This window comes from Buteo buteo, chromosome 1 (genome assembly GCF_964188355.1).
Source record: "Buteo buteo chromosome 1, bButBut1.hap1.1, whole genome shotgun sequence".
Taxonomy (NCBI): domain Eukaryota; kingdom Metazoa; phylum Chordata; class Aves; order Accipitriformes; family Accipitridae; genus Buteo; species Buteo buteo.
The window spans coordinates 47,025,421-47,046,168 of record NC_134171.1 but is presented as its reverse complement, the minus strand read 5'-3'; the positions used below and the strand labels follow the sequence as shown (position 1 = coordinate 47,046,168).

Here is a 20,748-nt window from a genome sequence, read left to right as displayed (position 1 = left end):
GTGTTTAGAGCATTTTAATCAAGCGCATACATTGCCTCTTCTGCTTGTCTTTGCTAGCCTGTGGTTTTTTAGGAACATGCGTGACTGTGACAAGCACCATCTTGGTCAATGCCAAGCATAAAAAAACAGAAGAATTGAAAGTGTGAGTCTTTAGGTTATATAAAAGCCAAAGCTCTGTAATCAGAACTATATCGATATTAAATAGTAAACTGAAGTGATTAAAAGAAGAAATGTTTTATGCTTTCATCTCAGCAAGTACATTTTGTTCTGGATGTTTTCATTTGTGATTTTTATCCTATAGCAGTCATTTTGCTTAATTAAAGTCATGTATTTTTTTCTTTTTACAGCTCTTGAACAAACAGAACAGATTATGTATTGCTGAAAATAATGTTCTTATGCAAATGAGGGAAAAATAGGTTCACCTGTTTTGTCTGGTTTATTCCTTTTATGATACTGTACCTTTAAAGCATTGTTAATTTCCAGAAGCTGCATAAATTCCATCACTAGGTAAAAATAAACTTTGCCTTTACTCCTTTGCCAGTCTACTAGATGGTGAGGCAAAAATGGATAACTTCTAGCAAGTGAGAGTTCATAAATATCAAAAATAAAGTTTTGCTGAACAGCTGTATTTTGGAAGCAAACTAATGAAACAACCTTAATAGGGATTAAGCTTTGCCTCAAGATGCAGTAAATCAGAATAAACTCCACAGTATGTAATGAAAAAAAAAGACTTGGGATCATTCTAATTAGAAATTGAAGGATTAATGGAAAGCAGCTTTAGTAACTTAGTTATCAGTGTGCCTAAAGGGCAAGGATATAAAATCACGAAATGAAAAATTTAAGGACAGCACTGATGAGAAACTGGCTATCTGGACCACAGTTTCAGAGCTGCTGCCTTGCTTCATCCTAGAGAGAATTTCAGATAGCTATTCATCACATTCCTTTAACAATTTGTTTCATTTTTAAAATGCATTCATCTCACAGCATACATTATCTAGGAAGTGAAATAACACCTTAGCTATTATTCAAATAATAGTTGGCAATTTCACTAGGAAACAGCACCCACAAATACATTCAGCATGAGACACTGTTTCCTGCTGGCCTTAGTCTGTGTCCTATCAGCAGTGCTGAAGATGGAGAGAGGAAGATCCAAACATCTGTCAAGTGTTTCTGAGAGCAGCTCTAATGGGAAGCATTAACAGAGCCAGTTTTCGCTTCATATTCAGATAATATTTTCTCATCAGTCATGAAAATTCAGATCGTTGCTCCCACAGGGGAAAAACTGTATTACCAGAAGTGCCTGGAAATTATCGTTGTGTATAACTGTTTGCTGTTAGCTAGGAAATCTGTATAACAACATCACAGATAATCAGTAGTTTTCCTGACCTGTCTATCTGGCTGGCTTTGTGCTTTGTCCAGGTGCCTGCTATACAGGAAATACATTTATGTTCCAGTCTTTCGATACCATACTGAGTGATAAAATCAAACTTTGTCCAACTAGTTAGTCATGCTAATAAAGGAAATGTTAGGAATATCCATGGTAGCTGCCAATAAACCTGAATAGTCCTCTGAAATGTGGTAACATTGTGGGCTGTAGTTTGGACTAAAGTGAGGCATATTATTTAGAGCCTACTAAAAGAAAGTAGAACAGCCAGTGCAGATTCCACAGTGTAATTTAGAAAGAAATTGTGCTTTCTCTGAAAAAGTCTCTTGCCTCTTTAGCCCTTCTTGAAGATTTTATTGTGTCTTACTTTGTAAAGTTTTCAGTGATGTTTATGCTTTTGCCGTGAGTGCTGTAATTATACAGAATGGAAAGGCCTAAATTTGTTTTCCAGACAAAATTCAACCACCCTGAGAACAATGGTGAGAAGGTGGTACACTTTAAAGAAATGCTGTAATGTACAAATGAATCTTATTCTTTAGGGTCCTGGCCTTGTTGCTGCAATGTGGGGAGTCCTTGTATTTAAAGAAATCAAGGTAATCTTACTAGGTCTCTTACCTAGGCTCTCTTGCTTGTCTCTAGCTCTAGGAACAGTATGACTTGGTATACAGCTGTATCTCTTAGATTTCTCCTCATGAGTATTGCATTATGAAGCTGAAAGTCATACCATGCAATACCACGTTTTCCAAGAAAGGTGAAGAACTGTGAACAATTTTTACAGGAATGAAGATTTGAATTCCATAACTGTATGAGCAGCAGTGGGAGTAAATGAAGACTGTAGCAGGGCCAGGAGGCAGGTTGCCAAGCACAGCCTGAAAACAGTCTTTATTTGAGCCAGTTTTTCAGTGGGGGCAGGGGAATGAGCAGTTTTCCTAATAATTACATAGCCAAATAGATGAAGCTTCTAGGGTCAGGTTCATCAAAGGACCAAAAAATGAGATGGAGGTTAGTTGGCCATGCTAATTACAGTATAATGTAGAGATCCTAAACTGACATGGCAGTGATTGCCTACAACAGGCTAATTTATTCTACGGGATGTTAACATACATGGCAGAAATTATTTTTCTAGTGGAATTTGAAGCATTTAATGCTAGCAGTGTAATCCTCAGGTTCCCTTAGGTAATCTGTCCAGGATCCATAAGTACCTAATTAGCCATTAGAGATCATCTTTCCCAATATTTTTGGTGACTGTGTAAAACATGTTAGCATCCTTGAATTGGGAACTGGAAGTTCTCTCTCTCCCCCTCTGCAGATTAATGTTGCACCACTTTAGAAGACCCTCATGTTCATTATCCAAATCTTTGTGACTTGCCAAATCTTTCATTCTTTTCATACATTTTAGAATAGCCTCTGCATAAGTGCTTACTGCTTAAAAATAACCTGAAAATAGACAAAGGCCTTTAAAAATACTTCTAAAAATTGCTGAATTAATTTGTGAATATTTTACTAAGTGTATGACATCATAGATTACTTCTATTAAACTGTTATGAACAGCAAATGTTACAAACATTATATGAAATAAAATAGTATAAAATTTACCATTTCATGTAGTGGATTTATTAATTTTGTCATAAAATGAAACCCTAGTTCTTTATTTTACTTTTTTTTGTGAAGTGGTATCTATTATGACAACATGATATTTTTCTTTTTCTCTCCCTTTGCCTATCCAGGGACTGAAAAACTACATGTTACTCTCAGTAGCATTTTGCATCGTTTTGGCTGGATCACTCTCCACGGCTTTTTCTAAAGTTTGAAAGGATCTTCTGAACCAGTAGATGGTGCTACTGTTTAATATAATCAGAAAGACAATACTGGTATATCGCAATACATAATAATTTTCAAAATGTATGTCCAGCATTTACCCTAACTTGCTTCAGGAAAGTGGAAAAAAAACAACCAAACAAAAAAAACACCCAAAAAACCAATGCTTTGCTAAATGTTTCCATTTGGCATGAAAGAAAATCTGGAAATGTTTTGTTTCTGCATTTCTTGGAATAGTAAGAATATCAAAGTATTTTATTAAATAAAGCTAAATGATTTTATAATTACTAATTTTTTTTTTTCTGGTTCAGGTACTAAACTACATGTCATCATAAATTACAGTTCACTGTTGTGATGGTTGATAAAGGGATTTTAATTCTTAGTCTGTAATACTTCATGTATTTGCAAGCTGATTTGCTTTATTACAACATTCTGTCTTACTTGAATATAAAATACATCTTGGAATATTCTTTATGGAACTGATACACATGAAGATGTGAAGCATTTTTTTATTTAGATGCATTATTCTTTAAAGTCATCAGTTTACATAAAAACATTATCTTCCAATTACTTCAGAATCTTGAAGGAAATATAGAAAAAAAAGGTGCTGTAAAATAAATTACTTGTGTTTGCTGCTAAACTGTGCAAGAACGTTATGTAGAAATCAGGACCAGGATACAAATAGTTGGGGAACTTTAGGTTTTTTTATTTAGATTGTAAGTAAACATTACATTTCTGCGTTGTAATAGGAGCTAAGTATGTGGTTCAAAGTTTGTTTCCAAATAACTTTGGGCATTTTCTGAATACTTACTGTTCTTTTCTATGCAGCATATTCAAATCTTAAAAATTATGCATGGTAATATTTGTTATATTGAAGCATCATTGTTCCACAGTTGTAAATCACTTCTGACAGTTGTTGTCTAATTTGTTTCTTTAAAAAAATAAATAAAAGTAGGTTTCACAACATTTTTAGGCAAACTAACCAGCTTCTAACTGCCTGTCCTGCTAAAAAGCCCTAATATCCAGAGGAAATTCCCTATGAGGAAAGTTACGTCCACTGTTCCATGACCACCACTAACATGGAGAACTGTTCTTCTTACTCATCACAGCTAGCCTTTATATATGCAAAGCATGTTGTCTGAACCTCACTAGTATTTTTTTCAGTATATTGGGCAATCCCAGTTCCTGCAGTCTTCCTTTGTCTGTAATGTGCTCATAATTTTTCTTGGTCTTTCCTGAACTCTCACTAAGTAGACTAGATCTGTCTAGAAAAACTAGGCATGACAGTCAGACTACAGTCTTTAAAAAACCAAGAGCAGCAGCAGTTAAGATTTTTTTTTCGTCCAATTTGCAAGCTTTGTTTGTGATTACACTTCATAGTATGACACTTTTTGCCATCACGGCTTGATATTGAGAACGTGTTCAGATTGCAATCATAATTTCTCCTTTCCCCCTTCCACCCTTCTTTGTCTACTATTTATCAGATTTGATCTTAGAATTGTTACTTAGCCTGCTTTTTCCCATCCCATATTGTTTATTCCTACCCAGGTGTCAGAACTTGGTGTCTGACAGGTTTTTTTCCCCCTTAAGGCATTTCTCTATTTTTGCTCTGTATGTTAACCATGTCCTCCAACAAGTTGGCAGCATTTTCCAGCCAGATGTCATCTGCAAATTTAATAAACATACTCTCCAATTATTGTAAATAATTATGAAAATGCTGCATGATACTGGCCTTTACTTACTTTTTGGAATCTAATGTAGTACTTTCTTTCACTCTGACAGGGAACAATTGATTACTCTTTTTGAGTACAATTTCCCTCTGTCTTACAGTGGTTTTATTTAGACTGCATTCTTCCAGCTTTTATGTTATATCTGATGCAGCTGTTCCAAGTCAAGACACATGGTATGTACCACCCTAATACCTGATATTGGAAAGAAAACTGACTAGTCAGTCTGACAGATCAGACACAATTTCTTCTTGACAGATCATTGACTGTTACTTACCTAGCCATTATTCTGTTGACTCAGATAAGGAAGAGTAATTTGTTCACATTTTTGAAATAACTTGAATTAAACCCGACATTTATAATTTCCCTGGATCTGTTTCCCTTCTTCTTAAAGATCACAAGAACTTCTATATTCCTGGAATATACCCAATGCCAGACGATTGCTGATAAACAAAGAATTGGCAAAACCAAAGCCAAAATATGGGTCCTCTTCTTCACAGATATGCTTTAATATGTCAGTTCTTTCCCAGTCAGTGATATTCCTATGTCACTGTTTGCAGTTGTGTTAACACTGACTGTCATGTGTTTAAGACTGAAGGAACAAGGTTGCAGTGTACTTTGGTTTATAATGCCACTGCTGAATAGTGGCAGATTCTCTCTTATTCCCACACAGTTACTGACAAAATTACTAGTCTTGTAGCTCACTATTTTGTTAAAATAATTACAATGCAGTACAACATTTATAAGGATGGTGTGATTACAGCACCAGTCCACTTTTATGTACCAATGCAATTGCTCAGGAAGGATCATCTGTTTAGTTTACTACTACCTGTAGGCCACCTTCCACATTTGCTTAAAGTCTGCAAGTACAGCCTACACTATTCAGTGAGCTATAATCTTCACTAGTTTATGTTAAGTGAATTACTAATGCCTCAGTCTGGAAAAATGGTTGGAAAATGTTCAACCAGAACTCTCAGGGAGAACCATGTCTGCATGGGCTTGGACAGTGAACTAACCTGTTCACACTACTGCTTCCAGGGCAGAACTAGCTTTTAAGGAGTGCGTAAGACCCATATTGCACAACAGGTCTCTCAGGCCCCAGAAATCCCTAGAGCACCTTCAAGGGAGAGCAGGAGCAAGCAGAAACAAGGGTCAGAGAATCGAGATACAAGAACGCATGGCATGACTGAAAACTGAGCTAAGCATCAGAAAACCAAAGATGCCTTTTCTAGCAGAGCATAGCTCTGGGAGGAAAAAGGAACTGGGGAGCAGGTGAAGCTATGTGAAGATGTTACAAGGTTAGGTGTATCGCAGAGCAGAAACGGAGTATGGTATTTCCTAGTTCTCTTCCACAGCTAGGCAAGCCACAGTACCAGAGTACTGAGGGGCTGTCACGCAATTGCTGGTCGGCCTGCACCCACTCTGCTTGGTAATCTGCATCCCCAGCTGTGCGAGGAATGAAAAAGCAGGATTGCTCAAGCCCCGTCACTGTGGGACTTAGTTTATCCCTAACCTTGGCCAGCTGTTTCCCATCCTGCACTATAGTGAAGTGCCATAGGCCTTGTCTACTCCTGCAGTACCCTGAAGCTCTGTTTTGTTTGGTGCTGTGAGTATCCTGAGTGAATGCATCTTGGGTTTTTCAGATTTTTAGCCCATAACTTGTAGTGACAGGGCAAGCTGCCTGCTAGTGCTGTAGTGGAAATGTTATGACAGGTTAACAAGTAGTAGAAAAATTTGTCCTGGCAGTGCCTGGTTTTACTTGCCTCAGTTCAGATTCTGTTTTGCTCGCTGCGTTTGTTATTTGTTGTCGTTTAAGATAAACCTGAAAATGGGTAATGAAACTGAATCTGCTACATCCATCCCTTATTAGAGGACTGGCTCTGTCTCATGCTGGTTGTGCAAAAAAATTAAGCTGGCCTATAGCTTGGCAGTTGAGATGGTTTTGGGTTTGAACTGTTACCATATGCTTCTTTTTGCTTTAACCGAAGAGTCTTTTCTAATGTCTTAAGCTTCTACTATCTCTCTTGAGGGATGCTTTTAAGTTTATGTCTGGTATGGGCCCAGCATCCATCTGGATATGATTACAGGGAACAGTTGAATCTTGCAGGGCAGGAGCACCTTTACATTTCCTGGTTCTGTACAAGGTCATTGGCTTTCTGAAACAAACCAACAAACTGACTCCTGACCATAGCAATTGCCCTGTAAATATATGTAGTTTGATGCGGTTCTCAAGTCTATATTGTAAAGCTATCAGATGTGCAATCTTAACTGCTGACTGCTAGAGCGTTAATTAAAATTCTCGTTTGTGAAGGCTCAAGTATGACCTTTATTAAATGCTTTCTTAGCAGCTATCCTATTGGATTTGTCTTGCCAACAGCCAAAAAACCCCACCCCATCTCTTGCAGCTCTTTTTTGTGAAAAATCCCTTGTGGTAATTCATCAGGGTTTATGGTTTAAATATGTATTTATTTCAAAATATTTTCTTATGATGTTCATTTGGAATATATTGGGTAAATATTCCACTTATTTCTGAGATTTTCTTGTTCTTGAAGTTTTGAGTTTGAATTAACACTGGTACTTCTTTTATATTAAAATGCTGGATTAACAGATATCTGTTTATAGAGCTATTTATACAAAACAGTCTGGCAGCAACTGAGTTTAATAAGAGAAAATTCTGCAGCTGATATAAATTATCATAGCCCTGTTTATACCAGCATGTTTTTATATTAGTGTAAGAACTGACCCAGAATATTTCTAATATTTTCTTTTTTTTTTTTTTGGGGGGGGGGGGGGGGGTGTTAATTTTTTTGTATATGTAACTGAAGGAAAAACAAAAGTAGGACCAAGGTGGAAGAATCACATTTCTTGGAGAAAATTATACTCTCAAATATTGGTTTGTACCTGTTTAATAACTTCTAAGAATATATTTGAGCTTGCTTTAAGACTTTTTCCCTGGTAATACTTAGAGGCAAACTAGTCTTCAAAATATAGGTAGACTGGGAGTTTCCAAGTAAGATTTTTGTGCAGTGTTGGGAACCAGGTAACTCAGTGTCACCTTTTTTAGATTTCCCTTACCTGTTTATTCCTTTCCCTATGTTTATTATCAGTTAATTTTCTGGGACTCACTGCCTTTCTTCCAGTTTTTTATTCTTTTGTATCCTTATTAAAAATGATTTTTATCTGGAAAAATAATTTAAATACATTAATTCCTATGTCTTCAAATATAAACATTGAAGATGGCATTTTTTTATCCTTATATTCATTTTTATATTTTATCTGTATCATAATTTTCTTTTTCAACCAATATTCAAGGTTGATTAAATGCTAGCTCAACAGTCTGACCTGATCCTTGAGCTTTCTTGCATCATGTGTGAAAATAAAATGACAGCCAAGCTGATGCATGCTAGCAATTAGTGTCAGGTTTTTTTAATTTTGACCTTGCTTTCAAATAGAAGACTGAAATTTAATGCTGTCTTCCATAATTACTGAATAACTAATGGATTCCACTTTCCTTTAGCTATATATAATACTGATAGATAGTGACTACAGAGTGTTGTATTTTAGGTGATACAGCTGAAGTGATGGTTCTTATACTTTTCATGCTTATCACAAAACATTTTTTAAAAATCTAAAATATATTTTCTCTTTAAAGTAAACACTGAACAGTTCTTGTGCCTCTTATTGCACCAAAAGGCCTGTTTGAGAGTCTAAGCCAAGAGAGGAAATAAGACTCAAAGGAAGCGGGACCTGCATTTGTCTTGCTAGTATCGGTGACTCAGGCAGTCTGACACCACTGTGCATTTTCAGGTTGTGTAAGCAACTCCTAATGATCTTATGTTTTGGCATTTATATAGGAGCCAATACACTAGTAATGAAATAAATTACACTTAGAGATACATTAGTTATTTCCCATGTCCTAGCGTTTTTCATGCTGTGGATCTTCTAAAAAATTTCCTGTAGGACCAGGATACAAACCACACAGTTCTGAGGGCCAAAGCAGGGAAGGGGTGGGGCGGGAGAGGGTCTTCACCTTGCTAGTTAGTGAAATGGGAGAACTGGTGGCGGTAATGTTTATGTGCTCTTTGGTTTGCGGCAGTGAGGGAAATAACTGTCCCGCTGCTCTGAGCTGCTTTCACTGAGCCCCTAGGCAAGATTCAAAGGACATTGTTTATTCTTACCATTCATGGACCAGAGAAAAAATTATAGCCTCTAACTGATGAGTCATTTTTCCTTTTTATTGTTTGCAGATGGAGGCTGGGAAGAGGAGCACTTGTTCAGGAGTTGCAGAATGGTAGCTGCTCCCCAACTGTATTTACACATCTGAGCTTAGATTCTAGCTGAGGAAGAGCCCAAGGAATGCAGAGGTCACAGGCTTTTCACAGAACCAGCTTAGAAGAAGGGCTGATCTGGTACTTAACTGGATAGTAATATTTCACATCAAGCGCTGCCTTGACTCTGCAGTTCATTTTCCAATTGATTTTCTGCACAATTGAAAGGTTGGAACTTGTTGTATAAAACCATATCATGGCTTGTGTTCCTTGAAGAATACTGTGCTCATCAAGTTCAAAGGAAATAGTTTAGACTGTTGGCTTGTTGTGAGTCTTCCAGATGTACTTGCAGAGGGCATGCATAACCTCATCTTCAACTTCTGCTTCAGATGTTTGTGTCTAGCATTTTAAGTGAAGTAGTTGAAATTTAGTTCATAATTCCATACAAAAGCTACTATTTCTAGCCAACTAAAGCTGTATGTGATTAAAGAATGTGCTTATTTGAATATTTTTAGAGCTTGGCAGCATTTCATGTTATATGATGTTTGTAATATGAGAAACAAGATATTTTTAAAAAATAAATTAATCACTTGCAACTTGTGACTAACAACATACATTGTATTTCCTTGGCTTTAGAGAGGCTAGTCACCACAAAACTTTCTTTTGCACTCTTCTAACTTCGCAGCCATTGAAATAAAATGCTTGCCTTTTTTTCTTCTCCACTGATTACACTTACTATAGGTTAGTGCCTGATACATTCTTTTTCTTAACTTAGTGAGCAACAATCCATTCAATGAAACAATAGTGAGTTTCACAAAAAGGAGGATAAGCTGAACTATGTACATGTATTTGTGCATGTACAATCTTATGTTTTTGGCAATATCAAGCCATGCTTTTCTTTAGCAGATCACACCTTTTGTTTTAAATTACTTTTATTTGGCAATTGCCAATCTTGCCACATCCCCTGCATCCCCTTTGTTTAAGGGAAATAGTGGTACCATCAAGATGGACTGATCCAATTAAGAGACTTCTGCCACTGAATCTGGATTTCACTTGTGCTTCTCATTATGTGGGTCACATCGATTTAAGATGCTGCCACTACCCTACTGTTTGCTACTATCAGATACCTCGCAGTGAAACCAGTGGATAGGATTGTGAGGTTTTTTGTATACTTATGGGCAAAAAATCGGCTACATTAACTTTCTTCACTGTGAAAAGGTCACCTGAGGAAATTCTGGGAGCGCTGAATGGCACCTCAGCCTAGTACCTTAAGAAGAGTATGTCCTTGCTACTTTTTATCTGATTGTTGTGACAGAACCGTTTCCTAAAACTGTTTTTTCTTTTTGTTTTCCTTTGGTGAGAAGATTTAGCTTTAATTTTTACCTGAAGATAAACACTTTGCAAACATCTGTAAATTTACTATGTCCTGCTAGGCTTGCAAATTTATTTGCTGCTTGTCCTATTTAGCATAATTTCCTTGCCTTTACAGATAACATCTTGAGTTTACTAGAAATTCAAAATCTTGGCTGCTGTAAACACAGTTGTGCATACGATTTGTTCTTTATCAGCTATGCCTTATATGTTGTGTATTAAATATTGTCTGCTGTTTGTGGTTGGAGCTGTTAAAGGATGTGATTTATAAAGTTTGGTGGTTTCTTTCAGTTTTAAGTCTTCATAAAATGTCAGTCTGATAACTGAAGCTGAAAACACACACAAAAAAATCTGTTCATTGGGCCTCTGTGAAATATGCCCTGACCAGGATTTGGAGACCTCTTACATTTCTTTCGTGAGGGAGAACCAAGCCAGCATGAACCAAAGGTAATTTTAAACAGTAACAGTGTGCTTTGGTCAGGAAATGATAAAATCTCTCTCACAGTAGCAGGGATGCTTTAAACTAGTCAGTAAAATACTCTTGTTCTGCCCACACTGCTGTTTGTAAACCTGGGCAGGTGCAGGAAGGAGGAGTGGGTGATTTGCCTGTTCCTGTAACCATGCCCTTATCCTCACTTCTGTACAAATCACTGTTGTAAAGAAAATCTGAACTACTCATAGGATCACTGTTTCTGAGATGAATCTTAAAGAGACTTTTTTATTTTATTGGTTTATTCTGACACCTGCTCCAGCATTTCCCTCTTAAACATGGATAGGGAAAAAAATAAAACTGATTATAGTTTTACAAAATAAAACTGACAATATAACCATCATTGTTTTGCCCAACATGCAGGAACCTGTAGAACTCAATGAGGAGGTTACTATGGTACAAGTTGTACCTTAAAACCAAAACTGACTATGTTTGTTAATCAGGCTTAGAGAGAAATAAAAGCTTCTGAGTGGTCTGGTATGTATTTACATAACATAAGCTTGTAGAAGCACTTAATGTTATCTCCATACTTTTTATGATACCTCTATCGCTTGCAGCATTCTCTAACCTCTTACGTGCTCTACTGTGCTAATGTTGCTGCTCCCTTCGCATTCTGGTTACTTTCAAAATAGTTAAGCAGTAAAGATCTTAAGCAAAGGAAAAACATTCCTCAGGCTGTGTGGAGAAGAGCTACCCCTTTCCCTTCCTAGGAAAGCTTGCCTCCCTATGCTTTAGTCAGGTAAAATCTCAGTGAAATTGGGTTAAGAAACAATAACTAGTAGCTCTGGTATAGTAAAAGATAAAACTCAAGGTTAAACAATTACTGAATAACACTAGCTACAAAAACCAATCTGGCCATAGCCTAATGTTTTGGGTTTGTGTGGTGGGGTTTGGGTAGCGGGGGAGAGACCTCAGGGTGGCTCCTGTGAGAAGCTGGTAGAAGCTTCCCCGGCTCCGAGTCAGACCCGCCTCTGCCCAGGCCGAGCCCATCAGTGACGGTGGTAGCGCCTCTGGGAGAACAGATTTAGGAAGGAGAACCTGCAGTGAGTGAGTAGGGGGATTGGAATGTGAGAGGAACACCAACAGAGATACTGAGGTCGGTGAGGAAGGAGGGGAGGAGGAGCGCGGAGGAGAGGATGCCCCTGCAGCCCCTGGTGAGACAGCAGGCTGTGTCCCCCAGCCCACGGAGGGGAGCGGGGGAGCAGATGCCCACCTGCAGCCCGGGGAGAGAGGAGCCCACGCCGGAGCAGGGGGATGCCCCCCGAGATGGCCAGGACTCCATGGGAAGGCCCACGCTGCAGCAGTCTGTGACTGAAGGACTGCGGCCCATGGAAGGGACTTGTGCCAGGGAAGTTCGTGAAAGACTGCAGCCTATGGGAAGGACACACGCTGGAGCAGGGGAAGAGTGAGGAGTCCTCCCCCTGAGGAGGAAGGAGCAGCAGAGACAAGGTGTGATGAACTGACCCCAACCCCCATTCTCCATCCCCCTGCGCCGCTGGGGGGGAGGAGGGAGAGAGAAACAGGAGTGGGGTTGAGCTAGGAAGGAGGGACGGGTGGGGTGAAGGTGTCTTAAGATTTGGTTTTACTTCCCATTATCCTTGTTTTGATTTGATCGGTAGTAAATTAAATTAATTTTGTTCCTTCCCCAAGCTGAGTCTATTTTTTGCCCGTGACCATAAGTGGTGAGTGATCCCTCCATGTCCTTGTCTCAACCCATGAGATTTTCTTTATATTTTCTTGTCCTCATCCCACCAGGACTGGAGGGGGAGGAGTGAACAAGTGGCTTCGTGGTGCTTTGTTGCCACTGGGTTTAAACCTAAATATCTACTTCTTGTAGCCACATGTCTGGTTATCAGGATTAAGTAGCTTCACAGATTTCGGTCTCTGTTATTTTAGGGTACTAATAAGAAATCTGACTACAGTAAAAAGACAGTACAGTCTGTTAAAATTACAATTTCAGTGAGCTGTTAATGGTACAGTTTGCAATTACGATTACTTCTCAATTAGGCTTTTATCCCCCTTTAGTTTTTCTATTCTTGTACATTATGCAAGAGAGAGTAAATGGGATTATCTGCTGCAACACTTATTCTATATTTTAGTTTAAAGATTTTCCTGTCAATTGCAAATAATGAAGATTCAGCAAAATTATGTCATTACATCTTAACCTGTGCTGAGAGTAGTCAAATGGCTTATTATGAACATTCCAAAACAGAAACACAAATTTTTACTTTTTTTTTTTTTTACATATTTTTTATATTTCCCATTTGTATTTATCTTCTGTTTGAAATCTATGGAGTAAGATCTGAGGAAAAAATATAGATGTGTATATAGATTTGTACAGAATTATAGAAATATATACAAAGAATAACTTTTTCTGCTAGATTGAAGGTCACAGCAGTGGAAAACGGCATAACACCATTACAAGTTTGGGACTGCTAGTTATCATGAGCCCAGATTTCTAATGATGCAATATTCTCAGTAATAGAAGTAAAATCAAAGGCATCTTATGGGAAATAACCATGCCAGATTTACATTCTGGGCTACCTTATCACACTGAGGAGGAAAAATTATTCTGGCTTTCCTAGTAGAGTAGAAAACCAACCTCCTTAGCTTGGACTGTGCAGTGTTGGAAAGAAGAAAACTTCAGGCACTGTCCTAAAGCAATATATGTAGGAATGTGTTTTTAAAATACTTCAGCAGAAGTAGAAGATACTTTCTCCTCTTTAGTAGTGTGAACAGCAAGTCAGTCAAACAAATAGAGAAAGGAGTACTGTTCACAGATAGTTTTGCTTTTCAGTCAGAGAGTGAATCAAGGTTATCACTGTCTTGGAATGGATTTGTGACATCTGCAAAATATTGGGAAAGAAATAAAAACATGCAATGAAATTTCAGTTTTAACATAGTTATATGGGTTTTGTTTTGTTTTGTTTTATTTTGCAAGAGGTATCGAGGGCACACATTGTGATAGAATGCATGGACAAATAGTAAGGATCTCCTGTAGGCAAACCCTATGGAGGTATTATGAGGGAACCTAATGCCCAGCCAAGACAGGACCCAGCCCTTGGGAAGGGGGAATAGGACAAGGGCAGTAGAGGAAGATTCTTCGGGTAAAAGCAGAGTTTTTTAGTGTCTCGGTGTGAAAGAGAGTTATATTTTCCCATCCCTCCAGACCTGATGAAGCTGGAAGACTGGGTAACTCAGTCATTCCTAACCTCATTAATTTGTCTTATGGTTTGACTTGCCCTGCATTTTTTGTTTGCCTATCTAACATGACAGCAGTTTGGTTCTGAGGCAGTGACTTCCATACAAAAATTATGGCTTCTGTATTTTCTGAAGAACATGGAGGGTGCTTTTAATATTACTAAATTTTGTAATAGGTATGTAATTTTCAAAGGCCAAAAGGGAGTTAAATTAGTCTTTAGAAAGTGAGTAGAAGTTTCATTATCTTAATTCCCAAAGATTCTTTAAAATCATATCCTAAGTAAACAACCCAAACACTAGTTTTGATCTGTTTCCTACTTGCTTTAACATAGAAAGAGTGTTAAAGAGTAACAATTTTTGGCCAGGATGGTATCATCTTGCTCTGGCTGTGATTAGATAAATGTCAAAAGTAGCCTTTTAGAATAACTGGTGTAGACGTGTTTATTGAAAATTAAGAGAGAACTATAAAGCAAGCAATAAGCAGAACATGCAGATTTTTGCTCTCCATTTTAATGAATGAATGTCTACAAATTGAAATTTCTTCTATATAAACTGCCAGCACCACGAATAGCATCATACGCAATAATAAAATAACTGGTTTATAACTGCTTTCATGTCTTACCAGATATTTGTTGAATGCTTTCTGGGCATTAATTTTATTTCTGATCTGATTGCTACATTAGTGAAAAGTAGGCCTGGTGCCTTACTGCATTAGTTATCCATTTATAAAAATTAAAATGAGATTATATTTACTGATGACTGATGCTAAAAAAGTTTAGCAAAAGAAACAGTCTGAGGATATCATTATTAAAGGATCCATGATAAAACAGAACTAAAAACATGTGATATTGTGGGGTTGTGTGTGTGTATGAATAAATGCTACTCTGGCCTATAAAGAAATTCCTAATTTTAATTACTTATGTATCATTTTCAGATTTTATTTTTTGTAACAGAATATCTCCTTATAGCAAAGAATCAAAATGAAGGAAGAACTAGAGAGGAAATCCATGTGCTACCAAGACGTGCCTAAGCTGCTAAACTGCCTAAACATCAATGCAAATATATAGTTGTTTTCATTATATGTAAAAAACCCAATTTATTGAAGTAAAAAACCCAATTTATTGAACTAAAAAAAATTTTCTGTTTAACTTACTCCAAAATATTGCTACAACTTGGAAAGTGTCATGGTGATAGGAGAAACAATGTTTCTGTGGCACAGAAGATTCAAATATTATTATTACAGCAAGGCAGAACAGAGGCTGTAGATGAGTAGAATATTCCCATATTATTGTAGTTTTATAAATAATATGAATTTATTATTTTAGGTATGTAGGACTACCACCGCTGACTGGTACTCCTGCTTCATGGATGTTTTTCCTTGAAGGAAATATGGCTAACCATTTATGTTCAGGTACAGTCTCTTTCCTGTGTCAGCACTGATAATCAGCCTTTGGAAGGTCTGTAAACTTAGGATGCTTGGTAAACTAAGGGTGTGCAATTGTATGAAGTGATAACTTGGTCACATTCAAGTCACACGGTCCAAGAGCTCACATGGCACCGTTGCCAAAAAAAAGCAGCACTGCATAAGGATCTGAAATATTCTCATTTTACAGGGGTTCCCAGGTGGAGTTGGGTGAGTGCCTGAGAGACAATGCACAGAGAACCTTGCTGTTACTTGATACTATGTTTTCTTTCAAAAATTTCTGCTCTGAATAATGATATTTTGCTCAATGAAGGTGAAATGTCCATTAGTTAACTCTGCCATTGTCTGCAAGAGAAAAATCCTGTGGACATCTATGTTGATTCAGACCTGTTAAGATAATCACAAGGATTATAGACAAAAAGCAGAATAAAATGTTAATCTAGAGAGAAGCGTCACTGTAGTTTCTCATCCGGTGATATAAGTAAGCTGGGCTCAAGGAGGCCAGAAAGGGATCTTTCCTTAAATTGCCACAAAAATAGGGTTAGATTGTTCTCAGCAGTGCAAAATAGACCACACAGGAATAGCTCTGAGAGTATGAAGACTCAGCAATATAACATGATGTACTTTAGGTAAATCTTCTTGACAAGCCTTAGAGGGGAAAGGAAAAGCCTGTTGCTATCAAGAAAAGTTAATTTCCACTGACTGGCCTTGGAGTCTAGGAGTGTTCAGCCCACACCTTGGACTTGGTGAGATGTTTATCCATACTGCCTGGACAGAACTGAGAGCGTATCTGAAGATTTTGACTGATTTTCCTGCTAGGAAACAGAAGAAGAAAAACAAACAAACAAAAAAATGGAAAAAAAACCCAAAACACAAAACCTCCTAATTTTTTAGACTGAACTTATTTGAAACAAATAGAAAAATAATTGCTATTGCTATTGGTTAAGTAAGAAACAGAAGCAGATGAAAGCTAACACGTGAAAGAGATCACTGTTCGCACTTTTTCTTTAGAAAAGAGGTACACCTGCAAGCTAATCTTGTCTGATGAGTGTAATTAGTATTATACATTGTTCATTAACTGTAATGAAGGTGCTGGTAGTATAAACTAAGAGACTCACAACAGATATGACATTTGAATTTCTAAGGAGTTTGATATTTGGTAATGATTCTAGAAAACACTAAAAAGCAGAATTAATTCCATCTGTATTTAGGTCAGAATTTTATGAATTGTAGATGCATCTGAGGTATTTAAAAAATTTAAACAATTAAATTCCTGTTTATAGGTGTGAGAAGACAGTAGGTGCTGAAATCAACAGAAGGGTCTGACATGTTCTGGTACATCAGAAAATCTTAGAAGAATCTGCAGAGAGATGAGTAAGTGCTTAAATACCTTTAAAAATTAGCTCTTTCCTCCCTCTTAGTTCCTAAATCTATTTTGCAAGTGGGAATTCTGATGAAAATTTGCTTAAATATGCTTCAAAATATGGTGCATCTTAATTTGGGCAAGCAAGTTCAGAAGCTGTCTCACTGAAAGGGTGACATGTTAGATTCCTAATGAACAAACTTGTCTTTGATTTTCCTATATGCAATTTCGTTGTCTTTTGCATGCACCAAACCAAAGTACACACTCACTGTAGTTTAACTTGCCAGGCAATCTATGTTTTGTGAACTGAAATTGCACAGCTTCATTTTTAAGTAGTTTTTGATTTCTTTTTTTTTTCATCTAATAGTGCTGTTCTGTTACATTTAAGATTAAATAATTCAGATCAGTTCCAGAATAACATTTCTGTTTAAATAAAACTTCTTTTTACACAAGCGTTTCTGCTTTGAAATCATCTTGATTTTCAGAGGGCTGGGAGACTGACAAAACTTCTGATGATAACATACCCCCTTAAAAAGCCACTCTTCATTTTTATTTATTCAGTAATTGATGGCAAATAAAATAGTACTTTTTAGGAGATTGAAAATCTTAGAGAAGTAGGTTTTATTTTACTATGTCATCACTATATAAATATCAATGCAATGTAATGAAATAGCCATGTTACAGTGTCTACTGTCTACTCCAAGAAAAAATATAGCAAAGTAACTAAAAGCTCTTTCAGAATAAAACTTAAATTTTCTTTTGCATTTGGGTATTAAATTCCTGGTATTAATCAGTAACATTTTGTGATTTAATGTCTCAGAATAAGTTTTGTAGTTTCCAACTCTTTTGTTTTCTTTCATGTACTCAGTGTGCTATGTAAAACCTGAAGTGAAGTAATCTTCAATATTGATTTTTTTTTTCCATACTGTAATAGATTTTCTTGATTCTTAAATACAAAGAAATAACAGCAAATGATCATGTAGAGAAAAGACAGTATAGTTACAAATACTAGTTACTATGCCTATTTTATAATCAACACTTCAAAAGGAGAAAACAGTTTCTCTCTTGACTCTTGTCTACCTCTTCTAAGGAGTGACCAATAAATATTGGCAGCCAGGTCAATTCTGCTTGAATTCTGCTCAGATAAATGCTTGACAGTAAGAAACAAGAGGAGCAGAGATTCCTGTGGTTAATTGTGCTCTTATGCATTTTATTTAAAAAAAAAAAAAAAAAAGTACTCAAATACTACAGAAAATATCTGTGGTCACAGTACAGTTGCTTTGGTTTTTTTTTTCCTGAGGCAAATAGGTGCTGAAGATACTCTACATTAAAAGCGATAACTTTACTGGCTATTAATTGAAAACACAGAAGTAGTGGCTTTTTCTTTGCAAAGGTTATTGTTCTCCCTCTGAAGTTAGCCAAAAAGAAGGGGGAAAGGCATTTTTATTGTAGAAGAAGTTAATATATGGACAGTATTCAGAAGCCATCAGTAAACCTTGCAAGTAGTATTAACTCATGTTCAATCTTTTCAGTTTACTAGATTGAAAAGAGAAAGGTAGGTGAAAATACTGTCAATATTGGAATACAAATCTATCAAATCATCAGATTTTGGAGTGGGTCATAAGATACAAGTTACATTGCTGGCATTATATGTCATGTGCTCTCAGCAGATTTGCTTTGAGCATTGTCCACAAAATATTATTGCTTGCGAAAATTACACCCATCTTCTGCCAGAGCTGCTGTACAAACCTCTGGTATTCCCTCTCCCCCTGTCCCAGCATTGGAACAAGAGATTCAGTCAGGGGCCAACTGGTTCTCAGTTGTCACATTGTTATCTCTAAAAGTAATAGAATTTTCTTGTTGAACAGCATTTGAATTCACATACACGTACATGGACAGTATTTATCATTTAAAAGTAGAGGATTACATGAGACTATCATGTGCTTGAGCATGTTGTAGTAATGAAGAGGCATGTCTATATGCACAGAGAAATGATCACAGAAGTCTTAATGATGAAATATTAATTTTACTCACAAGAGTAATATAAATTATTAAAGTGGAAACAATATAAGATTTTTTTGTGTGTGTGACACAACAGCTAGCTTTGTTATACTGTACCTGAATTTTTAGCAAATCTGGTGCAAGTTGATGTCTCACATCCTGTATACAGGCTCACACCCTCACTCACTGAGTGTTAAAATGCGATTTGGATATATGCAGACCCATTGCACACTGTTGCTTTATCTCTAAGCAAACCGGGGTAGATAATAGGAGCATAACTATGATGAAGGAACCAGGACTGCATTTTGGACAATACTATTGTCCAAATTTCACTATTATCTTAAGCAATTGACAGCTCCAATATTTGTATCATTTAAATGATAGTTCTCCTGTTAAGCCAGGGAAAATGTGCTAAGAAGGCTGAAATTTCAGGTGTACATTTCCTGTCAATCTAAATATTCTGTTTCCTCTAACTGACTTACAGACATCCCTTGAAGAACAAATGATTGAAAGAAAATGCATTCCCAGGTAAAATATGAGCTAAAAATCAAAACGTCATCACTAGAAGGGTGTCTTACTACTAAGCTTTGGCACGTCCTTTCTCATTCAAAAACGTCATCTCAAGAAGAGTATATGTTAAGCTGCTGGCTCTTGCTTCTAAACTTTTTCAAGCCATAGACTCCCAGATGTATTTCTCTGGAGGATTTTCCAATTCAATAACTTTCGAATTGTTTAGTTCCTTACAAAACATGAATTTTCAAGTATGTGTAAATTACTAGTGCTCTTACAGTGAAAGATATTCACTTCAGCAGATTTTTTGTGAATGAAACATGAGCAATTACCAGAAGAACAACTACGTTCTTGTCAAAAGTCTGCTTTAGACATCTGTTTCTGATTTTTCACCACCATTCATCTTCACCCTAACTTCAGTTATATCATGAGCTAATCTTCTTGTTTGTTTTTGTTTCTAGGTATGGAATTTGGTTTAAGATCATTTAAGAAAATATAGGAGAGTTTAGGACAACAAAAAATGCACTGCAGAAGTGTGTGTGGGGTATTTGTCTTATGTGCAAATAGGGCTTGTAAAGTACAGTGGGTTTTGTTGAGCTTCAAACTAAAGATTCAATAGAAAAGCATTGCAAAATCAGCTGTTGAGGAAACAGCATTTTAAAGCTGAAATTTCATCATGCAAGTCTTGACAAAGGGGAAAGTGTGTGAAATATGCCTTCTCATATGACTCAGGGAAAAGAAGTTTCCTGGGGAAACCTGTTGCAGGTTCAGAAGCCAGGGCAATTGGGGATGCAAACTTTGAGAAAAGATGACTTTCCCCTACTCTCGTGGTTTAAAACAATTAATGGAAGGGATATAAAATGAAGTGGCATAGAGCTATGTTTCAGAAACTTCTTTCCCTTGCTATCTTTCAAAGACTTCAAAAATATCTTCCCTTTTAGGTGACAGTCCCTCAGGTTTTTATTTTACTTGAGGCAATACCTTATTTTCTCATTTACACAGTACATGAAGTAAAATTTTTAGAGTACCCTAGAAGGCTTACTTGTATACACATTCGAAATTAAAAAGTTGTTTATTGCTCTGTACTTTTCAGATGTTTCTCACATTAAAAATTCTTTTATTGCAATATATGCAAATATTTGTGCCTTTATGATAAACGAATAGAGATCATTATCCCTAATATTATTTGCTT

General features: G+C 36.7%; 1 protein-coding gene across 8 annotated transcripts in view; it reads left to right on the top strand.

Moving 5' to 3' along the window:
- TMEM144 (transmembrane protein 144) overlaps nt 1-10,850 on the top strand; it is a 30,962-nt gene extending 20,112 nt beyond the window's left edge. For 6 of the 8 annotated variants that reach the window (XM_075029365.1, XM_075029348.1, XM_075029386.1 and 3 more), the window contains 2 exons: nt 1,924-1,977; nt 3,112-3,493. In XM_075029365.1, coding sequence (XP_074885466.1) covers nt 1,924-1,977; nt 3,112-3,195 — 138 coding nt within the window. In that variant the 3' untranslated portion in view covers nt 3,196-3,493. The other 2 variants (XR_012650585.1, XM_075029358.1) reach the window with 2 other exon arrangements.
- Nucleotides 10,851-20,748: the final 9,898 nt, after the last annotated feature.